The sequence below is a fragment of the Crocodylus siamensis genome, chromosome 9 (genome assembly GCF_052110815.1).
Source record: "Crocodylus siamensis isolate JL-2025a chromosome 9, ASM5211081v1, whole genome shotgun sequence".
Lineage (NCBI taxonomy): Eukaryota > Metazoa > Chordata > Crocodylia > Crocodylidae > Crocodylus > Crocodylus siamensis.
In genome coordinates this window covers 63,277,456-63,301,031 of record NC_143403.1, presented here as the reverse complement: position 1 = coordinate 63,301,031, position 23,576 = coordinate 63,277,456, and the positions used below count along the sequence as shown (strand labels likewise).

Genomic DNA, 23,576 nt, shown 5'->3' with positions numbered 1-23,576 from the left:
ACTTTCACCCCTGTAATGAAAACAGCCATTTCTTTAATGACCTGCTTATGCCAATTTAATTAGCAGCTTCATTTTCTTCTCTTTGTTGATAGGAGGCACTGTTTTCTGTACAGGGCCCCGTGGGCTTCACACAAAGCACACCGATCTTTTCGATAGATTTTGGCAGCTACCTCGCTGTCAAAACACCATAGGATCAACCATACATTTGCTGGAGCTCTGTTAATAGACAAGGATTTTGCTATGACAAAGTGTAAATGCTGCAAAACCCTTTCTGAATCCCTTCCTTATTTACCAACATTCAATGAATCTTTTAAAGACTCCAGGACCAGATCATGAAAACATCCATGCATAGATTCACCCCCTTGGGGTGAAAGGCTCCCGGTCAGACCACCCCCTCTCCTCTACTCTTAGGATCCATAAAGAGCTTCCCACAGGGTCATATTCACACACGGCGAGGCAGGAAGCGTGGTACCTCAGTTAACGAGCTGCGTGAGAGATGCACCCATTGACCTTTCCGCCCTCTGGTAATTAAAATGGCAACAAGCTGCCCCACAAGGACTTCTGAGTTTTGTTAATTTAATTTTTTTTTTGCAGCTTGAATGCTGTCATGATGGAAAAGAGACTGACACGTCCAAGTAACTCCTGATAGAACAGGCACTGAAAGACACCATTTTAACGGTGGCATTGGCAGTCTTTATCTCGGGTATAAGAAATCCAAAGCCCAGCAGCGATGCAGCCACAGCGCTGTGCCACAAGGATGTCAAATTCCACTCGAACTTTCCTAAAGAACATTAGTGCCAACGCTCTCCCCCCCCCGCAATATTCCCTCTTCTAGAGCCGCAAAGATATTTTCGAATCGCAAGACTAAAATGCATCTTCCCCTGCTTAATGCCAGCGAGGCCCCGTTTTGCTCGTGCCGTAGCCATCCTTTATCTGTTACAAAAGGTCTACAGTGAAGTTCCACCGCTCCAGGAATCTTTTGCTAAGGCAGATAATGGACTGTTATAATGAGTACTTATGGCTTAATGAATGTCACTTTACTTTAGTGACCTTACTTTTGCAAAGAGGCACTGCAGAATGCCATATGATTTTTTTGTTAATTAGAAAAGCTCCCTGTTCCAACACAGACTCTTTCACAAAGTACAGGTCATCTGCACTATTAACCTGTCTGGAAATAAATCATCTTACACAGTTATAATAAAAGCAATACAAGGGTATCTAGAGGCAGAACGAGCCTCAAGTGAAAGTAAGAAAAACATGACTAATTGCTAAAACTAGGCTAATTAATAATAATCATCATTCATACTCCCTGCCCCATGAGGGTGTTGAGCTTGCTCTGCTGATTCTTACACCCTTTGATAGTTTTGGGTCTTGTAGTAAAGCCATAAGCATGCTCGCAAATCCTGAAAGTTTTGCAGATATTAGCATAAAAGTTTCTTCAAATCAGTGCTCAAAAATTGAAAAAAAATGCTTTGTTATGTAGTCTCCCGGCTTAAAAAATATCAGCTATCCATCCAATCAGGAGGTAAAAACAGGATCATCTGACACAGATGACCAATTGGGCATTGCGAGCAGCAGACACGCATAATAGTTAACAAGCTAGATAAAGCCTGAAATTCAACCCACATGGTGCACATTTACAAATGATCATCACACACAGGCATTAATCACAATTGATTTGTGACTGATTCACTGATCAAAAATGTTAGGGCTACATTCATTATACAGTATTCACAATGAATAATCTGAACAGCCATGAAATGAAGTGCCGAGTAATTCAGAATTGCTGACCAAAGTGTTTGAAGCGCTGACGAGTGTAATCTCTGGCAGAGTCATTCAAAAGAGGCTATGAGACGTCTCTTAAAAATGAATTTTTGTTTGCTACTGAGAGATGCTGGATTGACAGCAACTGGAAATTGAGCCCATAGATATCATGGGTAGTTGCACAGCAGCCTTGTCCACATAGTCTCATCAGTGTGGATGTACAATGAAATGATTGTATACCCAATAAATTTAATACTGGGCACACAGAAGAGAGGAGCTGCTACACTGCCGGGTTCAAGTGAACACAAAAGCTAAATACATTTACTGACTCTGAGCCCACAGTCCACACTCCAGCAAAATGACTATTAAAAGCAAACAGGGTTTTTTCCTGAGTAAAGACAGCAGGCACAGGCCCCTTTGGGGGGTGTGGGGGTAGAGGGAAACTCTCTTGTAGTTATAGCAGAACGACCTTTCCAAGCTATCGGATGTTTTCCCACCTGCTCTATCCAGATCCAGAGCTCATGTGGTAAATACTGACTGTGTGTTGCATACTGATTAGTAATACAAGAAGCTGACTGAGTTTCATAATGCTTATTATCTGCTTAATTACAATGAACGGCTTGAGTCACTTCAGGTTTTCATTTAGTGTTTTGTCTTACCGTATTTATGAGGCAGGTAAAAACCCTACTGGAGTGGATTGGTAGCATTTTGCACCCTCTTGGCATCAGACAGAAATAACTACCCAAAGCAGATCCTCCGATGGTGCAAATTGTATCTTCACTAATGTATGTCTACTGACTTTAGTGGAAATGTGGGTAGGTCCACACTGATACCAAGAGCTGCCCATGAGGGTTGCCCTCCATCAGCCCCAGACATATGAAGTGCTCTCCTCCATGTACATATTATCTCGTAGCCTTTGACACACCTGCACACATTGTGCTTATTCCTCAAGCAGAGTCCTGCAATTTAGAAACGGATTTATCTTTGCCTCATCTGTACCTGGATTTAGTTGTGGGCAGTTGAGACCGGAAGTGCCACGGGGTCCAGATGGGGTGGATTTTTTTTCTTTTCCAAACAGGCTAAAGGGAGGGGCAGTCTTCAAGCAAGATTACACAGACTTGCTTCATGACCAGGCCTAACCTCAGACTCTGTAGTTCAGCAGAGTTTCTAGGGTCAGGATGGGCTGCAGACAGGTTAGGGGTACTCACCGTGGATGGCCAGCATGTATGAACTATAAGGTGGCTTTACATTTACTCTTAACTAGCTGTGTAATCAACCCCTATGCTGACTCCATGTGAGGGGCTTGCCCAGAGTCAAGGTATTGCAGCTTGTGATGTGGACCTAATCATTTACTACTTATCCCCTTATATTAACTAGGCAGTGAGGAAAATATATATACTTTTCAAAGCTTTGTTTTGGGTGAGTTTCATTTGGAACAATCGCATAAGTTGACAAGAGATCAAATGTATCCGTGTGCATATGCATTAAAACAATGCATTACCTTCAACCCACATCTCCTAGAAAAATGAGCAATTTTCAGCAATAGGCTCTTGTACTGTTTTGTGATTTAATTGCACGTTTTCCCCTAGAGTTCGCCGATTCCGGGAACATTGATTGCATAGCAAGGAATCCTTGATGGAGAGAGATTTATTTTTACTAAGTTTTGAATGATGCCTAACAAGTAAATTCAAGTCCCAAAAGGATTCCCAAGACCTTAGCTAGTATTGCTATATAGATTATCACTGTAAGTGCTGTGCAAGCATATCACTGTACTTGAAACTGGACTTCCAAGACACGTGTTCCTCACGGTCTACTAATCACAGCGTCATCCTCAGAAGCATAGCACATAGGGTTTGTGTTCTGGGCCAGCAGGGAATAGCTGCTGTTGTAGCGGGGAGGGGTTGGCATGGCCAACAGCTTTGGGTTAACTCGGCAGCTGTTGGGTGTATGAACCCTTTCACACATCCCTGCTGCAACCACTGCTGATCCCCGTCCTGAGTGGCATTGCAAAACACAGAATTTGGTGGTCAGGAAAATGTCTGCAGGGACACTAGAGAGTCTCTACACCTGGTGGCATTAATCCCCCAATTGCTGGCTACATTACAGCAGTGATCTGGGGGGGGAGGGAGGGCAGCTGAGACTCCCGCCCCTGCTTCCTGCACCCAGAACCTCAAGCACCCAACATTTGTCTCACTTGCCCCCTCCTTTTGCTATTGGTCATCATGAACTGCAGCATCAAAAGCACTGAATTGAAAGTATAGTGCAAAGAGCCAAATACCCAGGTGATGTAAATTGGCTTAGCTCCCTTGACTCCAGTGGCATTTTCCCCACATCAGCCAACTGGGGATCTGGATGAATTATATAGTGCATACTCAGAAAGTAGCTTTTAGAACTTACTCAATTTAATATGCCCTTTATAAAGACGCATACTTTTCTTTTTCTTTTCTTTTCTTTTTTGCCAATGTTGCATTTTATTAGAAGGTTTCAAAAGGTACAACAGCCAAGAGTGCATGCCAGTTCATGTCATTGGTAAAATGCATCGTCAACATTAACTCTTCAGGTGTAAATACAAATTGACTTAACAATGTGACAAACAGATGGCAAATGATTTGAAAACCACAGCTTGCCTTGTAGTCATCACATTAATTTTTGTTTTCTGAAATCAAAGTTATTATTACAAATAGTTCAGAATTCAGTAATACTCACTGTTGGACATGAGAAAATGCAATCCTATCAGAAGTAATTTAGTGCTTCTACATGTCTTTGAAGAAATGTCTTCAGACAGAGATTCCCTTTTTTCATACTCAGATTGGCCTGTATTAGGATATATCATGAGTAAATGTTTTGGGGAGATTGCAAACATATGGCCTTTACTTAAGAACTAACGAGGAGAGCACTGGCTCTAATTTTGTACTATTAGCTGTTTAGCACTGTAAGCTGATGAAATTCATGAAGCCACGTCTTAAATAAGTGATCATGCATTTAGAGGGGGAGGACATTGTCAAGCTCTCTTCCATAATGCCACTGAAGTTGGGAGTATTGTATAGCCACAGCTAAAAGCTTCACGTGGCTCAAAGGTCACATTCTTTTATAAGGCCAAGGCATTATTTCAACAATTACCATTTTAAAATGGGTGTCAGCTCATCTACAAGTTGTAGCCCATGCATTACACTTTTCAGAATATTTTTAGCTGGAGTAAATGTTAATAAACTTTACACCAAATTCATTGAGAGTTATGGGTTATATGGGTGCAGCATTTGCTGTCTGAGTTTCCTTCAGTTCATGAACTTCACAGATTCCATTTCCCGATAGACAGGAATGTGTTCCAGTAAAAACTTGTGAGTTTTCTCACTAAAATATAAGGGCTATAAATTCAGGATTCATGCATTTTATTACAACATGGTGCCATTTAATATACTTTTTGTGCATTGTGTAGTTATGCTCCTTCCAGTGATTATCAATGGAAAAAAAAGTCTTTGATATCAATGAATCAGTAACAGGACTTACAAGGAGGAGACACTTACTGTCTGACGTCTTCTTTGTGAAAAGACAATATAGTAAAATGTAACTTGCTCCAGAGAGGACATAATATCAAGACTAATATGAAGGCATACAGTTCTAGCAGCATATGAAGACATGACCCCTGTAGAGTGCTGATGCTGACTACTTGCTATAGCCCTATCTGTACTCAGACTCTGGGATTGGCATTTTTTAATAGTAAGTACTAGTAGTAATCAAAATAGTAGAAGTAATAGAAATAGTAGAAGTCATAAACAGACCTTAGTCATTGTTAGAGATGTTTTTACTGAATAAACCCTGACAATTGCATTTCTTTTTTTTCCAGCACACACACACAAGAATTGGGTATTGTATTCATAAAACTCTGTGTATTCTACCCAAAACCTCCTATTACCAACTGGATTCTATTGAAATTCATGATACAGCCCAATTCAATGGCACCAAAAGCAGGCCATAATCTGCTTTGCTATGCCTATTAATGAGCCATTTCAAACGAATGCCATATACTGGAGGAATGACATGCTGTGTAATTAATCTAAAGAAACGATTAGGGCTGGTGCTATTTCATTAAACTCTATTAGCTGGGGCTTTAGCATCCGAAATTTTAGCTGTCACGTGTCAGGCAGATTATGCCCTTTGCTACGGGGTGAATGGAGGTTTCCTCTATGGGAACAATCGTCAATGAAGGATCTTCACAAAAGAAAGGCTTGATGAGAAGAGAACAAATATTCTAAACACCTGGGACCTGCAAATTTATCCGTATTAAATTGACAACAAAGGCCTAATTGTCAGAGTGCATGAGCTCAGGAGCATACACTGGAGTCAGGTTTGCTGCAGGGGCTGAAGCACTGCTGAAAATCAAGTCTTAAATATTTATTTACTTCTTAGCTCATCTGCCTGAAGCCATGCAAAGAACGGGGCCTCCTCATCCCACATCCTTAAACCAAGCGGGCATTTTGTAACTGACTGCAGTAGACAGGAGCTCAGTCTTAAGAGTTTTAAGCTCCTCGGAGCTGGGATGATCCTGTTGAGTGAGGGCCCCTCGGACGCTACTCCATAATCAAAAATGAATCAACCAATCATTGTTAGCAGGAGTTGGACCTTTAACAATCTCATGGTTGTTAGCGGATTGCCCTACCTGGGTTTTGCACTGGAACTCAGAAATCAAGCTCTGGGGCATATGACAGGCTACTGGGCCTGAAAGCTTGTAGGGTTTGCAGTGAGACTGGAAGTGCTCATTACCGGCATAGTAGACCATGTATGGAGGTCAGGAAGAGCCATGGGACCATGAGGAGGGAGGGCACATCACATGAAGGCAGGAGATGGGAGAATTCATGTATCATGGATCCATGGAAGTTGAGAGATGTTCAGACCACATATGTGCTGCTTTGGACTGGAGCCTGGAGGACCAAAGGACTTTAGAATAAAAATGATCAATAAGTTACCTACATTTGGGTGAACACATTCCACAGTGCGTGTGAGGTTTCTTATCATTTTGTTAGGCACATTTCAGAACACCTATATTGTGACCGGAAAAATATAGATTAAAGGAGGTTTCCAGTGGCCACTGTAAAAAACATTCAGCTACTCCTTTATTAGTTTCTACTTAATCAGTTTCTACTGGTCCCTGTTGGCATCTACGGATGGACCAAGTGCTTCAGGAATGAATAAAACCATAGTTAAAGGACAACTATTGAGGCCAAGAACAAATGGTGATGCATTAGACATAAATAAATAAATGTAGCCTGGAAAACAGAAGGAAGGCTCTGGAATAGCCTCCCAATAGGAGTACTGGAGAAAAAATCAACCACATTAATTTTTAAGATGGAGCTTGATATGTTTATGAAAGCAATTACACATCGTGGTTGCCTGTGGTCATAGGGAAGGTGACTGATGTCCCTGCCAATCCTGTTGCTCATTATTTTGCTCAAAATCTGGTCAGCTGAAAGCATGGAAATTCTCACTTGAATGTCCGCTAGATGACACATTTAATACAAAAAAAAACAAACCCCAAATATTTCTCTTTGGCCTCAGGCCTAATGTGAATCATTTCTGAACCATTTCAAAGAAGTTTTGGAGGTTGGTCATCTATGTGGGTTTTTCTTTCCTCTCGATGTTAGGGCTGCACTCTAGAAAACAAGGCTGGCAGTGAATAAGTGGCATGGGGAACTTGTAGATACAGAAGGTATGGCATGAAATCTTGGCTGTCTTGAAGTTAATGGCACAAGGCCACAGGTGTTTGTCTACAGTATGGGTCTTCTGTTGGGGAATCTACAATTTTGCACAACCAACATCTTCTTACAGCTGGAAATGCAAGCAGACACTCTTTGGGTTTGTTTCACTTTTACAAGCTTCCCTATGGGAAAGATTTTTCAGTATCATATAGAAGTGAACAAGACATCCCTCCATAGAAAACACGTTAATCTGATTTGGACGTCAAGGGAGAAAACACCAACTCAGCCATTTCCAGTCAATTCTGTGCGGTCTCTTTTATGCTTTGGGTCCTGTTGTGCAATTCCTCCACACATGAAACTGCTATTGATTTCCATACATGGAAGGCTGGCTGTGTCTGACCATCAGGATGACTGAGTGATCGCATTTAGATGCTTTGCTACTGGGCTCTGAATGCTTTCGCTAAAGGAACGTTGGGGGCAATATATTCCCACTCATTAGGTCGATGGCACAATTTGGAGGTCTCCCTCTTCTGAAGCTCCTTTTTGGGAATGGACAATCTATCTAGACTTTTCAGGCTCAAAGTTCCTAACCTACAATGCAACATCTTTTGAGATGACGCACCATTTCAAGCTTCTCTGTGCTTTGCTTCCTTCTATTCATCCAAGTCCTGAAAAGGCTTGGGAAGGCTTGCTGTCCTGTTCCAAATGCATGACTAAATGTAAATGTATGATCTATCACAGTAGGAAAGAGAGACAGATGTACTATATTTGGCTAGTTAACAGTTAAAGTAATACATAGTACACATTAATAGGGCTACAGACAAATGAAAAAATATACCTATCTAAAAGAGGGGAGAAGGGAGCAATTTGCTGCTAAATTTACCAAAATGTAGGTCAGCTGATGTACGGTAACTGTTTCATATGTCCGCTCCCATCCTGCAGTAATTAGATGTTCCCCTTGCGCACTTAACCCAGGAATGAGACAACTGCTAAATTACTGCAGTTTAGCTTCCACTTACTGCAGACTAAAGCTTTCTTGCAAAAGACTTGCAACGGATCAACCTGAAGTGCAACAAGTCCCCCCGTCTAAACTGACAGACTTGCTTCATCTGCTCCTTCTCTTCATTAGACATGTAGCCGTTCGCTCAGCTTCCCACCCTCTTCACCCACAGTATAACTTGGCTTTGGAGAAGCAGGAAGGATATATATGTGTGTTTACAATACTTGTGAATGAGATGCGACTCTGTTCCCCAGTAACTTACCGCCAAAATGAAAACTTTCTTTTTCCTTTGGCTTGTTTTTCCAAATTAAATAGCTCAAAGGATAAACCTCAGACAGGGCAAATGACAGACTAACACCTACACAGGTCTCCTCTCTTAATACTGTATGTGAAGAGTTGACAGTCACTTCCACACAGAAATCCTTTGCAAAGCCCTGTACTCTGAGCTCCTGAACCAAGGCCCATAATTATAGAGGGCGAGTGGTGGTTTTTTGTGTCTTGCACTTCATCTGTAATTCACCCCTTGGAACGGTAAATATTTATACATATCCCCATCTAGATGACACACGACATCAGTACCTGGTCATAAGAACCTCCCAGTAGAATAACTTCATGTTTTGCATCTATACATTTAATTTAAGAAAAAAAAAAATGAAGATGGAACATACCAGTGCCCTTTCTAGATTCCAGCTAAGAGCTGACAGGAACTGATGGCATTTGCATGTTTACTTTCAACGATTTATTACATATAATAATTACATTTTATTTCACATAATGCCCTGGATAGAAATTAGATTTCTTTGCTTTCATTTTACGTTGCTCAACTTGCCTTGAAATGGGAACTACAAGCTCTTTAATAAACAGATCATCCAGATTCACTGTACCATGGTGTCTGTAATTACCTGTTTTCCCCACTGGGAAAAAAAATAGCCAAACCCACAGCCAACTTTGATTTAACTTGCTATAAAAAATATTCATCAGTGAATGTAACAGATATTCTCTGCTTCTCTCGGCACCATTACAGCGGGACCAAATCCTGCGGTTCACAGCAAACCAGGCTGTGAACCGCAGGCCTGATCCAAAGCCTGCTGGAGTCAACAGCAATCTTTCCACTGATTTCAGCAGCCTCTGGACAATGGACCCATCCCTCCGCATCGAAACACTGCGTGATCTGCTGGAGACACTGTGCAGTGAGGCTTACAAACACACTGCTGGTAGTAAGCGTTATGCAGGTCAGCAAGAATAAAAGGCTTAGGTGTCACGTTAATAAAAAGGTTACTTCTAAAGTTTGCTGATCCTTTCTTGTTCTAATCTAGGAGGACCTGGGGATGATTTAGTTATTTATTTATTATGTGTGGCTTTTCTCAAGCCCCGAAAGCACTCAGGGTGAGTTATTCGGGAGACCTGGTTAGGCCAGCGAACATGTCCTTGTGATCAGACTCACACACTGCCATGTTGTACAGAGAGGACGCAAAGCTTCGAAAAACAGAAGCCTAACATTAGGGCCTCACGTCCATATTAAGTGCCTAAACAAGCGGCCTTAGCTTCAGAAGTGGTGAGTACCCCACAGGTCCCACTGATTTCCATGACACTTCTAGTGGTTGCAAAGGTACGTCTGTCTGCACGCAGCATATTCCAGGCTTAGCGTCTTACAGTGTAAATGCTCTCAGACAGTATGGGCCAAGGGGACATCCTATATAGCCAAACCATATTGCCTGTAAAGAAATCAATGAGAGAGTGCTGTATTGTGATTTCTTTGATAGTCAAAAGACCCAAAGGTGACAAGGAAATGGAGAATGGGGCTGTGTTAACTTTTTGACATTTACCTGTGCCTGACACGAAGGCATCCCCCTAAGATGCTGCTTTTGTGCAGGCTGAAGTTTGGGAACCTCTTGTAACCATATGCAGAACTGGCTCTTGCTAGGAGAGAGAGAGACTCCCAGGTAACACCCTTTGAAATGTACAGTATATTATATTTCATAGCGTTATTTATTTACAGGTTTTGTTGTTTAGTACAATGAATCAGACATGCTGAAAAGATGGGGTTTCCCAGTCAACTTGTATAGGAAGTACAGTAGAAAAGGCACATGATTTTTCACCATAGAAGTTGTGCACCAGTCAATAACTTAAAGCTAAAAAGCTACTCATCAAAGGGTTCTCTTCAATGAGGCAGTAGGGGATGGGGATCTCCCCTTCGAACTCGCCACACACACAGGTGCCTCTTAATCCTTCTGGGGGAGCTGCAAGGAGCCCATTCCTCTCTTCTCTTTTGATCATTCCCAAATTTCCATATCAACACAAAGTTCACTCGAGGCTTTCAAGGGCACCCACAGATATGAGACGGGGCACCTGCATCTGTTTGTGAATCAGTGCCTAATAGTCCACGACTCTGGGGAGTCAACTCCTTTTCACAGTAGTCTGCTTTAACAAAAGCGCCTTGGAGGGTATGGCACACAGATCAATGAATTACATTTGAGGAGGCAACTTCTCAGCTCCAGTGGTCAATGTCGACCATGTTTTATCCAGTTTCTAATCATCCACTTTTGCCCCGAGCACCTTTGTACCACGAGTCTAAGCCCAAAGTTGGCATCCTTTGACATTTCCACTTCAAGACACCGTCCAGTGTCTCTACTGATGATTGGGCCATTCTGAATTAAAGAAAGAAAAAAAATCCCATTAGTGTTGAAAAAGTGGAAACAGGAAAGTCCGACGTTATTGAGAAGACTGTTATTGAATGCAACCTATTTTGATTTTGACAAAAAGGTGAAATTTCCTCTCGGAGAACCTTTTCAGTGAGAAATATCCAGGCGGTTCTAACATGCGTGTGCACACATGTGTAAGGGCTTGCACAAGCGAGGTATCTCGCCACTTGGCTGGAGAGCTATGACGCCCCCCGCTTCATGTACTTTCTGAACACATAATATAGTCATCTTTTTTTAGTGGCATACAACTACACAGATTCTCAGCCATCAAAAGCAGGGACTCCTATGCAATTCATAGTAACCTAAAAACCTTTTAGAGTTCTTTTCTGTACCTGTGTAAAATCCCAGAGTCTTTGCGAAGCCCTCACAACGTCTTCACATTTCTTCAGAGTAGGGGTCCTGCCTTTCCCATCGTCAATGAGACATTTAGAGTCCGGAAGAAAGGCAGTGGAGCCCAGAGGCCCTAACTGCAGGAGCCCTTCAGAGCTGTAGCGAACAAGCTGGAGAAGAGGGAAAAGGGAAAGACACTCTGAAGCACATGAACATTATTCCTGAGCTCCCAGTACCAACTCCTGTAAAGTTATATGCCCTCTTCTATATTTTCAGCTGCAGTTTTTCAGGGGCTCTACTTCGGAGAAAACAGGATGCCTTGTTAAAGCTCCTTATTACACGTGCAAACGCATGAACTTGAGCTGCTCCAAGTCAATCTAACTATAAGTTGGCACCGAGGCATAGCAGTTGGGGAGTCAAATGCAGCTGGACCTGAAGCTACTTACATGATTCCCTTGTGTGCCACTGGCTATGGACAATGGCATTCCTTAACCGCGTCAGCCCAATGGGTCACATAGACCCAGGGATAGACCCCTGACCTTTTTATGACTTTGGACAACTCAAGAAATGAGTTAAGAAATGTCAACTCTACAGGGACGTGAGCAACAGAGGAAATGAGCCCCAAGGCTGGGTAAGGCCTCAGAATAGCCCCAAAATAATGGAAGTACGAAGGTGTTTTAAAGCCATGTTTGTCCCACCATCCAGTCCTGCCTCAGGGGCAGAAACAGAGTCACTGAAAAGCCCAGAAGCATCTTGGTGCTATCACCTGCTTGTTCTGTCCTTTTCCATCACATACCATTGACGCAGAGAGGGACTGAAACATGTATTACTTCATTGGATTGCTCAGAAGATATATTGTTCTCTCTCCTTCCCCCACACTGAAAATACTTCATTGTAAAAGGGCAATCAAGAAAATGAAGTAATCAATATGTAAATCATGCCCACTCTCAAATCCACTCAGTGGGAATTGATTTAACAAGGACACAATGTCAATTTGCCATGCAGTTTGTTCTTAAGAGCTCTGTCAGAGGCTATTGATAGCAATGACTCTAATTCGTTTTTGTAAATAAATGGCATTGAAAAAATCCACCAATGTAACTTGTACATCAGGTATCCAAAAATGAGAGAGAGAGAGAAAAAAAAATCACGAGGGAAATAACATCAAATTTGCTAACATAAACATCAGGTTTTGACGATAAAGATCCGGTCTTTGATATTTTACTTTTGTTTGAGGCCTTAATGTTCTGAAGTTTAGCGATGTGGTGAATGCTACTGGCTATAATTAAAGGTTCAGTAAATGACATCCATTATTTTTTGGTCTTTATTTTTTTTAAATAAAAAATGTAAGCACGCTGCATGCAGGCATTAATGGCTTAACACACACAGCACATAATACGTTCGCATTAATATTTCCAGGAGGAGCGTAATGCTCTTTAGAATTTACCCTTTCTTCTAATTTTTTTACATGATGATTTTGCTTGCCTGAAGCCGTTTGCAGTAAATGGGCCCAGCACAGAACAAACTGTGTAGCAGGAGGGGTGGGAAAAAAATCATCTTTAGGAACCTCCACTTGCTGGAAGTCAGAATTAATTTTCTTACATTAAGATCTGCTTGGGGGAACATACAAAGGCAACACGAGGTGGGGGTCTCATGCTGGTGACTAAGCATTACCGTACATCGGATAGGACTGGGATAACCATCGGGATGGTGGTGGCTTCCCTTCAAATTTCACAAATTGTGGAAAGAGCTATTAATTTTTTGTACGGCGTTATAAGCCAGCTGTTCAGTCCAAAGTAAGTTTAAAACATTCACCTTCAATACATCCATCAGCAAAAGAAACTAGCCTTCTGTTCATTTGTAGCTGGACGAATTGAGGTGCCGAGAGGGTAAGTAACTCGCCTTACTTCAGCCTTATGTTTTTAATTGCATTTTATAGACTGGGAACCTGTGCTAAACAAGTCAACCAATGTGTTATGGTCCTACAGCAAGCTCAAAGGAGTGTCTGAGTCTCTAGTTTCCTTTGCTAACCACTAGAAAATGCATTTCCCTTTCCATATCTGCTTTGAATATTGATTAAGCAGAAAAAGGCTATTCTGTCCTCAGTTGCACCAGTACCATTCTGGAATAAGGCCATGGGACCGAATACTGGTCCCTCACCCTGCTTAACAAAACTTATGACTCTAGAGCTACCCAAGAGGAAAATTTAGACCTCGGGATATTAGAAAATGGAGACTGTCGTGGGGTTCATGCGTGTTATGAAGCAGGAGGCTGTGGGTGAAGTCCTGAGCCCTTACAATGTAATTTCCACCCCAGATATTCACTGCCTGTCTGCTCTTATTTCCATTAGGAACCAAAATTACTTTTTAAAAAATGGAAAGAAAAGTCACGAACCCTTGACGCTTACTGGATTTCCTGACCAGGGCATGCAATATCACTAGGAGCCAAACGAAAAAGCTCCAATTAGAGCCTAGTTTCCTACATCTATCCCATCGTTCCTATTAGCCTCTGCAGGCTTATCCTGTGAATAATCATGCCTTTCCAGTGGCAAAAGAGTGGTGTCTGTTCGGTTTCAGGCTTGTGGCCTTCTGACGGAGCATGTGTTCAGTGCTACCACCACCTGCCACTTTTGTTCAGAGCAACCATGTGGAGCAAGGAGTTGGGATGGAGCCTGTATCAGAGAAAGCAGTAAAATAACCCCATGAAGATTCTGGTTGTAGATGAATGAGGGACATCAGTCAGTGCATGGTAAATCAAGACTCCTTTTCCTGCCTTTTACTCTGGCAGAGTTGGGGAAGTGTTTAAAAGAAGCAAAAGCAGGAAAAGTAGTTCAAAATATGAGTGAACTGTCAGCTCAGACAAGTGAACTTTTTTTCCTTCCATGCAAGGATCTGGACTCCGCTTTTATTCTGTAAATTTTCTGCATAATTTACACTTCCAACTTCCTGTGAACACTCAGCAGAGAGTGAAAATGAGATGCAATCAGAGTTGGGAATTGCAGCCACATGGCAACATGTGTCTTTGTGTCACTGCAGTCTTTGCCCTCCCTGATAATCAAAAACTGCTTCCTGCAAGCTGGTTAGCTTGTCTAGGCAACCCAGTCCAGTGTTTATAATCAGCTACCTGCTTTGCACTTTAAGATCAATTTCCCATGGGGCATGATGCACTCGCTGGTTTAAATGACAAGAATTTGCCACTGCAGACACTAAAATAAACTGTTTTTTGGTGATAAAATATTCCATTTCCTTTGGAATCCCAGCAGTCGAGATCTCTGTGTGCTGTACATCACAGGAACCAATGTGTTTTCAGACTGTAATATTTATAGGGCAGCCCCATCAAATACAGATAGCTTGCTAAGTCATGTCATTTCTGCTTAGGCCTTAAAATGTGACACACAAAATAAGTCTCCAGAAGCACCTATGACAGGGAAGGCTGGAGCCACGCGACAGAAGACGCGCTTAGAGATCTCTCTGGATGAAGCTGATGTGCTTTACAATAGTGTCACAAATAGGTTGTCATTCATTTGATCATCATGAATCCAGCTTTTCCATCAGTTCCAACGGCCATAAAACCCATCACGCCACTCTGAAACTTAACATATGAGATCTCAACTTAAAACTGTAGTAAACAGCACAGTTTTACCACTCCTTCCTGCAAATCTCCTGCTGAGGTTAAAGTCCAAGTCTCATGCCTATCTTAAATAATCAAAAAGAGATAATAGCTCTCCAATGACTCCAAAACATCATATATCTCATAGATCCTACAGCAGGGGCAGGCAATTATTTTGGGTGGAGGGCCGCTTACTGAGTTTTGGCAAGCCATCGAGGGCTGCAGGACAGGCAGCCAGGGGCAGATAACTATTAATTTTCTAAAATTTTTAGGGGTCCCGCGGGCCAGATAGAATGGCCTGGTGGGCTGCATCTGGCCCACGGGCCACATTTTGCCCACCCCGTCCTACAGCATGATAAGAACCAGGTGTCTGAGCAGTACTTCCACATTAAATTGATGATATAATAGTGTCTGTGGAGTGCCTTAATAGCGTCTGTGGAGTGACCATGTACAACCCATACTATGGCCGCATGTCTCTTTCCCTGGTGCTACACTATCAACCGCAGAACAAGAATGGAGACTGAGCTTCAGCCCCCTGTGGTCTTACTCTTTAACAATATATGTAGGAACTTGACCCTTGAGGTCAGATTCTTGGAGAACTCCTGTATTTTGTCAGCTGTTCTGATTTAGGAAAAGAAATGTGTTGAGACCCTGAACAGATACAGTGGGAGATAAGTATTATTTCTGCAGCTAAAATGATGTCTGTCAATAAACAGCCAGGAATATCTGACCACCTCAACTCTACTTTGGCCTTCACTTTCTTATGGCTGGTCTTCTTGCAGACTACAAACCTGTGGTTCAAAATGTAACCTCTCCACCCCTGCTCTGTAACTTCATTGCTATGTGGGAGAGACTTGGACCCTGTACTTTTCATTTCTTTGTTAGCCTACAATGATGAAAGAAACATTGAATTTTATTATGTATATCAAAGATGTTTTTTCTTTCAATGAGTCTGAGGCAGACAGGGCATGGAAAAGATTTTACAGGGCTAAATTTAACACTGGTGACCATTCAGCGGAGGTCAGTGTAACTATATCAGTAGTGAAATGCCTTGACATTGACCTTGTTCCAGAGGTGTCGGCTGTAGCTGTGTTGGTCTAAGGATATAGGTAGACAAGGGTTTTTTGGGGGTAAATTCAGTATCTTTTATTAGAGCAACTAAATAGTTGGAAAAATTCTTCTCTGCAAGATATTGGGTCAGGTTGAGGATGGTCTGCAGATGGTCTGCGCTCTTCCTGTGTTCGTCCACAAAGAGCACAGACCATCTGCAGATGCTTCCTCAGCCTGATGAAAGGTATTTGTACCTGAAAGCTTCCAAAGATGAATTGTTCCAACTATTTGAGTTGGTTTAATAAAAGATACCAGATTTACCCAAAGAACCTTGTCTGCCTCTTGACATTGACCTGCCTGACCATGTGGGACCTACTCATTCCTTCATTTGTATTGGAGTAGCACCTTGAGGACGAAATTGAAAACAGGGCCTAACTGTGCTTTATGAAACAATGCAAGAAACAATTCATGAAGGATAACAGAGGTTACCCTTCAGAGTAACAATCCCTGAAGGGAGTGATCAAATCAGTCAAGAGAGATGGAGAGAGGGAGAAAGGAAATAAAACGGTCCCCATTTTACATTTGCAGAATTTAGTCACTGAGAGATTAAGTGACTATCTCAAGATCATACAGAAACTGAGAATCAGGAAAGAAGCTCAGAGGTCCTGAACACCAGCACAATGCCTAATACTAATATTTCACAGCATGCTTTTTTTCTTTTTAATGCCGCACACTCAAGTTTATGCCTACTTTTCTCCTTGGATATCTTTTAGAAATTTGATTTTTTTTAAATATCCGACAAACATCAATAAAGCTGTTCATCTTATTTTGAGAAAAGCTGAGCGCAAAACTGAAATAGAAGCAGATATTCTACAAATCTTAAATTCACAATGATAGCCACAGGTTTCAAGCTTCCTAAAATACTCTTCTACTTCGGCTTCTGCAGCTCAACCAGAATAAAAAAAAGGCACCTGCACATTCTCACAGCACTGCTTGTAACATCCTGGGCAGGATTAATTCTGGGTGGGAAATCCACTGAAATCAATGGCATTTAATAAGACCACCCCTTCATTTCTATCTGCAAAAACAACCACACAGAGACATGAATGTGGAGGAACGCCCCGCCAATGTGCACGTTTGCATTCTCTACACCAGAATAAAGGCACCTCCAGCTTTTTACTTGGCCTAAGAATGGACGGCAGTCCCGGTCGTTCCTTTGATCTCTATAAATGACATTGAAGCCGAGTGTTATATTACGTACCCCAAAATATAGTCCTGAGATTATCTGGTGTACATGTAAGTGTGGAAGATTTTGTCCTACCCACAGTCAGGAACTGGAGTGGAAGGAGAGGTTATTTATCAAAAGCCCCATCTCGCATTCAAAAGTAGGAAGCTGCGCTATCTCTGGAAGGTGTCACTCATGCGGCACTATCCCGATAAGCAAAGACTGACTCTTCGTTCAAGGTTGGTAGCTGGCCTACCTCATTTTCAGTCAAGTGATACAAAGCGTGAAGATATCCACACAGCTCAGGGAAACGTTGTAGGGATGGTCACACTCTCTGGCAGCTTTGAAAATTAAACATTTTTTTTTTTTAAACTTTGCTGCTGCTCTGACTCTTCAGTTCCATTTTCAGGCAGGCAACCTCTGCTCTAAACCTGCACTGAAGACTAGAAAATCACAGGGGAGGGTGCAACTTAAAAAGTTTCCAGGCTACTCGGGAGCATAAAGAAAACCAATGAATAAAGATATAGAGGCTTAATATATGCACAGAAACCAACCAGTGTTCAGCTACTGAGACTTGAAGAAACCACCTTTTCATCCATCCATAGTTCCAAGCAAGTGAACATGCTGTCCTGAGTGAAACTCTACAATACCAGAGCACTATCAAGTAAATGTTAAATATCTTCCCTCAAGCAACAGTTTAAGAGAAGCCTTTCATCTCCTCTTTTTCCATCTGGTTGCATAGCTGCTGAGCTCCAGGAATCAAAATGTTGAGCCCTTCCATCTTTCTGCTTGATCTTAATGCCAGGGGAGTTCTCATTTCCACGCTGGCAATGACTCATCTCACTACCAGTCTGAACAGGGTGCTGGGGGGTGTTCATCAGTGTTTTTATAGCAGGGGCTGCCATTTTTCTCTTTTTAAATCCCTTTCCACTTCCTCGTGCTGTAGAATCAGGTCCACATCACAGCATTCAAGGCGGGTACTGAGCCAGTCAATATTTTCCACTGGGGCTATATGAACTTTCTTGGATAGTTAATAAGGGGATGATTAATAAACTGTGCATTTTGCACCCATTCTTAGATGCTGCCAGCACCAGTTAGGCAGAAATAGAAGAGCCTGAAATGATGTTCATGTGAGACAGTGCACCATCCACTGAAAGCCTCATCTTCTTTCTCAGAAGCTGTTCTACAATAATGGTTCATTATGCAGCAATATAAAACCGATGAGCCTTACCATAGGTGGCGCAAGATGGCCAACTTGTAGATAAGACTTGGCTGTTCAAGATTTTTATAATGGCTATTTGTTCCTTAAAACCTCTTAAACCTTGTACTTTTCTTTGCATGTTGTTCAGTTACTTACCTCCTCATGCATTTACAGTTTGGGGCTTTTTTTTTTCAAGAGATCAGGGCTTCCAAGATTTAAAGCTCATCATGCACACACCCCCAACATAAGTTTAATTAAGGGTGTATTTTGAACCTGATTTAGTTAAGCCAGTATAAAATACTGACCGAACACTCTTAACTCGATTTAAACTTGATTTCTATTGATTTAGCTTGAATCAATTCCTTTCTGACTGAAGCTAAATCGATATAAACCAGGCCTAAGTGGATTCAACAGGGTCCACACAGGAATTTACACCAGCTTAACTTAAATCAATTGAAAAATTGATTTTAGCTCACCTAGTCCAATATATATGTGGGGACAAGATCCAAGGCTTGAGAAGACAAACACAGACCAAAACATTTTGTCTAGGATGAAGAGCTAAAGATGGAGTAGCTGGGATTTCTGCTCAAAGAAAAGTGAAGGCTATCAAGGATGTGCAACATGGAAAAAACAAATGACATGGAGAGAGCAAGGAAAAGGAGAACAGTTCTTGCAACAGAATGCATAAGCCAAGGAGAATATAACCATAGTCTGCTGTGATTTGGCTTTACTTTAAGCATATAAAGTAAATTACATGCTTAAGTATCATCCAGAAGGTGGGATCATAAAAACAAGCAGACCTTAGGATGAATTTATACTGAGCTGCCTTCATTAAGAGGCACAAAACGCCAATGATGACCAGCAGCAGACCAAAATGGGGTGTTCTTCATATTTGGTAAGTATGAGACAGCAACACAATTCACAACATAACACAGGTGTCTCATGCCCAGGCATGAGACTTACAACATCAAGAGCTGGAAGGTAGACGCAACAAAAAACCACACACATCCAGACTGATTACAAGAGGGGTTTTTTTCAAATGTTTATTTAACATATTAAAAATGCTAGCTGTCAACACCTTTCATGCTATCCGCTTGAATATCCTTGATTAGGGTTTGTGCAGCTGTGGTCCTCACACTGAATTAATTTTGTAAATTGTAGTGAAATAATATAAGTTTTCCAGCTGTGTAATCATTAATTAACTTGGCTGCATACAAGTCACTCCAACCCATCCTTATCTGCAAAATGTTCAGCTTAGATAAATCGGCACCTCTCCATACAGCCCGTCAGTTCTTGCAGAACATAAACTACTACTATAAAAAAGGGGAAATGGAAAATGGTATTGGATAATACTGCAGATTAAGTCTTCCACTTTACCCAAATGCTCCTCTTACGTGTCACTCTCCTGCACTGGGAGACTTTGCTTTTAATGGGCAGTTCCTTGAGGCTACATAAGGGAGTGTGCAAATGGGACAGGAAGGCCGTGTGGTCTGGAGCAGTGGTTTTCAAGCTTCCTAAAGTCATGGAAACCTTTCATATCATGTCTTCTGCCATGGACCTGCCACCCTGGGCTCCATGGGCTGTGTGACCTGATACAGAGCCAGGCAACTCAGCCCTCTAATGGCAGGGCACTGCCTCCCAGCCCACTCCACCGTTACTCCTAATCTCTTTGTAGACCCTCTGATGACCTATCAAGAAACCCCAGGACTACACGGAACACAGTTTTAAACCCACTGATTTAATGAATAGGCATTAGTCTTGGGGGTCCAGAGACCTGAGATCTGTTTCTCGCTCTGCCACTGACTTAATTAATGCTGGGTGGACTGCAGCTCTCTGTGCTTCTGTTTCCCCATCCTATCCTCTCTATCATCTACTTAGATTGCACACTTTTTGGAGGAGTGACTCTCTAATCTCCTGTGCCTACTGGTGCTGCTGTAACATTGCACTTAATCACAGCGTTTCTGCCGAATCTGGATCAGAACAGGTATTAGCTAACTGAAGTGCTATTGATCTGTGGGATGCTTAGATAGCAAATACCTCCAAGCCTGATTCTTTGTGCAGAACCAGAAGTCACAAATTTTAGGCAGGGAACAGGACTAGCACCGCACAAACTCAGCTAGCTCCTGCCTGTGGTCTGGGCACCAAGCATAGGGCAGGAGTAGGGATTTGGGAGAGCAGGGCATGGTAACCCCAATTTCAACTTGAATTGTTTTACAGAAGTGTACATGGTACTGGAAAGGGAATCTTTGTGTGTCCCCAGATCTTCCAGTTGCCCTAAAAGCAGGTCCCATTGCCATTGCTGGACTCTGTCTACAGCTGATAGCAATTTTGAAAGGTTTACCATCAAGTTTGTTAGAAAGGTTTGGGACTTGATGGAAACATATCACCTTCCCTAAACTTTCACCAAAAAATTTCTCAGGTCTAGGGTAAAATTGACGGTGCTCAGGAGAAAAAGAGAGATCGCCTACTCCAGGAGTGGCCAACCTGTGGCACAGGTGACCTCTGTGGGGCACTTGGCAGACTGAGAAGGCGACAGGCAGCATGGTGGCAGATAGGGCAGGAAGCAGAAAGTAGAGAAATTGGTCAGGCAGGGGAAGGGAATAGGAGTGGCAATCATGGAGCATGTGGGGCTAATTTTTGGCTTGGCTAATAGCCAATAGCATCATGTTCAGGCCACTCACCTAAGATGCAAGAGACTCAAATTTAAGTCTCTTCTCTATCTGAGATGAGGAACTACAAACCTGATGGATCCTGAACCATCACCTGGGGTATCCAGGTGAATGCCCTGATCACTGGTGATGGGTTTTGTATGTACACTGGTGAGTCCCAGTGCTTTGGAAATGCTAGGGGTATGTGAAACAGACCATATTCAATTTGGATTTGGATTTGGATTTGGCCTGAATCAGGGACAGTGATTCGACTAGTTGATTCGGATCACTGTCCCCAATTCGATTTGGCTGAATCTGAATCTGAAGATTCAATGCTGATTCAGAGAATCGGCAATTTGGCTATAGACACAGCTTTAAATGTTTTTTCTACATACCTCGAGGTACTAGGCATGGATCATGAATGTTGCAATGCTGGGGTGGATGGAGCATCCCATAGGAGCACAGCAAAGCCGGAAGTAGACTGGAAGTACTTCTGGTCCACTTCCGAGTCTGCTGCCAAGAGTGCTGGGGCCCCCCCACCCCATGTCCCTCCCCAGCTCAGCGATCAGCCACGGGAGGACCCTGGGTGCTCCCCTCGGATCCAGGAGGCACCAGTCACCAAACTGGAGGGGCACAGGGGTGGGGGGAAACATGCTCCCCAGAGGAAGTGCTTCTGGCCCACTTCTCGGTCAGCTGTCGAGTGTGCTGGGGACCCCTCCCACACTCCCGTGGGACACTCCACATGCCCCAGCATCTCAGCATTTATGAGCTGCCTGCTACCTAGAGGTATGTAGAGAAAACATTTAAAGCTGTGCCTTACATTCGAATCGCCAAATCTTTCCGTATCTCTCTGCAATGATCTGGCGGATTCTAATTCAATTTGGAGAGATTAAAGGGTCTCCTGATTCAGCTTGGATTCAGAGATTCGGCTGCCAAATTGGGCTGTATTTCCGCCGAATCGAATCAGGGACTGAAGGTTCGCGCAGCCCTAGCAAATACTACCAGGCAGATGGCATATTCATGAGGCAGACAAGGTGATGGTATCTTTCCCATTTTACATACGAAGAAATTAAAATGGAGAGAGTCCATTGTTTAATTAAGGGAGAGCTAGTGCCAGAGCTGACATCACCACCACAGGCCTAGCTGAGCAGATGCTATCACTTCTCAAATTGTGCAGCTGCCCCTGCTTTTACCCCTGTGGCTGAGATGCTAAACCAGCTCAACTTGACACAACTCTCCTGGAGGCAATTTTGTCTGTGAATAAGAAGTTAGATGGAGACAAAACATCAGGGCCATTTAGGTTCCAAAATACTCAGATCCATCTATCAATTTTCCCTGCTAGATATGATAACCCCTTCTCCCTTGGGACTCTTCTGCATAGGGTGCTTCCTCTCTCACTATTGGTTTGCTATCAATTTTTTGGGACCTAATAGCTCTCTGACTGGTTGTCTCTGTCAGGTCAAGGATTCTGGGATGCCCAGGCTCATGCCCAAGAAAAGCATAATTTACTACTATCTTGGGAAACACCAAATCTTGTGGAAAAGCAGGGGCTGCTGCTCAGTACGCTTTGTGGACTTTAGTTTGCCACTGAGCACTGCAGCTACACAGTAGATGCTCCAAGGCTGTGGAAAGGATTTCCAATATTCAGAAGATGATTCACATAATTTAATGACCCATGCCCTGTGGTCACTGAAAAAGGAGCATGGTCTGTTCCTACATCTCACGAAGTGAGCTACAAGCTTGCTTGAAACCCCTTGGAGAACTATGTCACTACTGGCTATAATCTGAACCTAGTAGATTACAAGAGGTAGGCAGCTTGGTAATTAGCTGACAAAAGTAGGGGAAACAACTCTGCTTTTCAAAGCTATTACTTAACCCTGGCTACTTTCCCAGCCACAAGGACAGCTGTGCATTCACCTACTTTGTCCCCTTTTCTTTGTTATAGAGCACACATCACACAACAGTGTTTCTCAACCCATGGGTCATGACCCAGAAGTGGGTTGCAAGAATATAGAAAGGGTTGCAAACAAACTTTAAAAATGGATTCTCCTTTAAAGAAGAACAATGTGGGAAACTGTGGCTTTTCCCTTGCAGGCTGGCAGAGAGTCACCCCTCAACGGGCCTTTTGGAGCTGCTTGGATGCCCCCCACCACTGCTCCATCCCCACCCCACACACTGGGGGCCTGAAGGCAGGAGGCAGTGGGTCAGGAGTGAGGGGCACTGGGTTGGGACTGGCCATTGATGTTTATAAATGGGTCTTGGTAGTTCAGCCATACACCTTACTGCTCTATAAAATAAGAGTCAGGATGCAATACCAGAGGTTCAACCTACAAAATAAATTACAGTGAGAACCGCTG

At 42.7% G+C, this 23,576-nt stretch overlaps 1 protein-coding gene across 2 annotated transcripts in view; it reads right to left on the bottom strand.

The window, feature by feature from the left end:
- Window positions 1-9,196: 9,196 nt before the first annotated feature.
- Window positions 9,197-23,576, bottom strand: part of GALNT9 (polypeptide N-acetylgalactosaminyltransferase 9) — a 233,101-nt gene continuing 218,721 nt past the window's right edge. For both annotated transcript variants that reach the window (XM_090062430.1, XM_090062432.1), the window contains 2 exons: window positions 11,492-11,659; window positions 9,197-11,105 (listed from right to left, as the gene is read on the bottom strand). In XM_090062430.1, coding sequence (XP_089918556.1) covers window positions 10,959-11,105; window positions 11,492-11,659 — 315 coding nt within the window. In that variant the 3' untranslated portion in view covers window positions 9,197-10,958. The remainder of the gene's footprint in view (window positions 11,106-11,491; window positions 11,660-23,576) is intronic.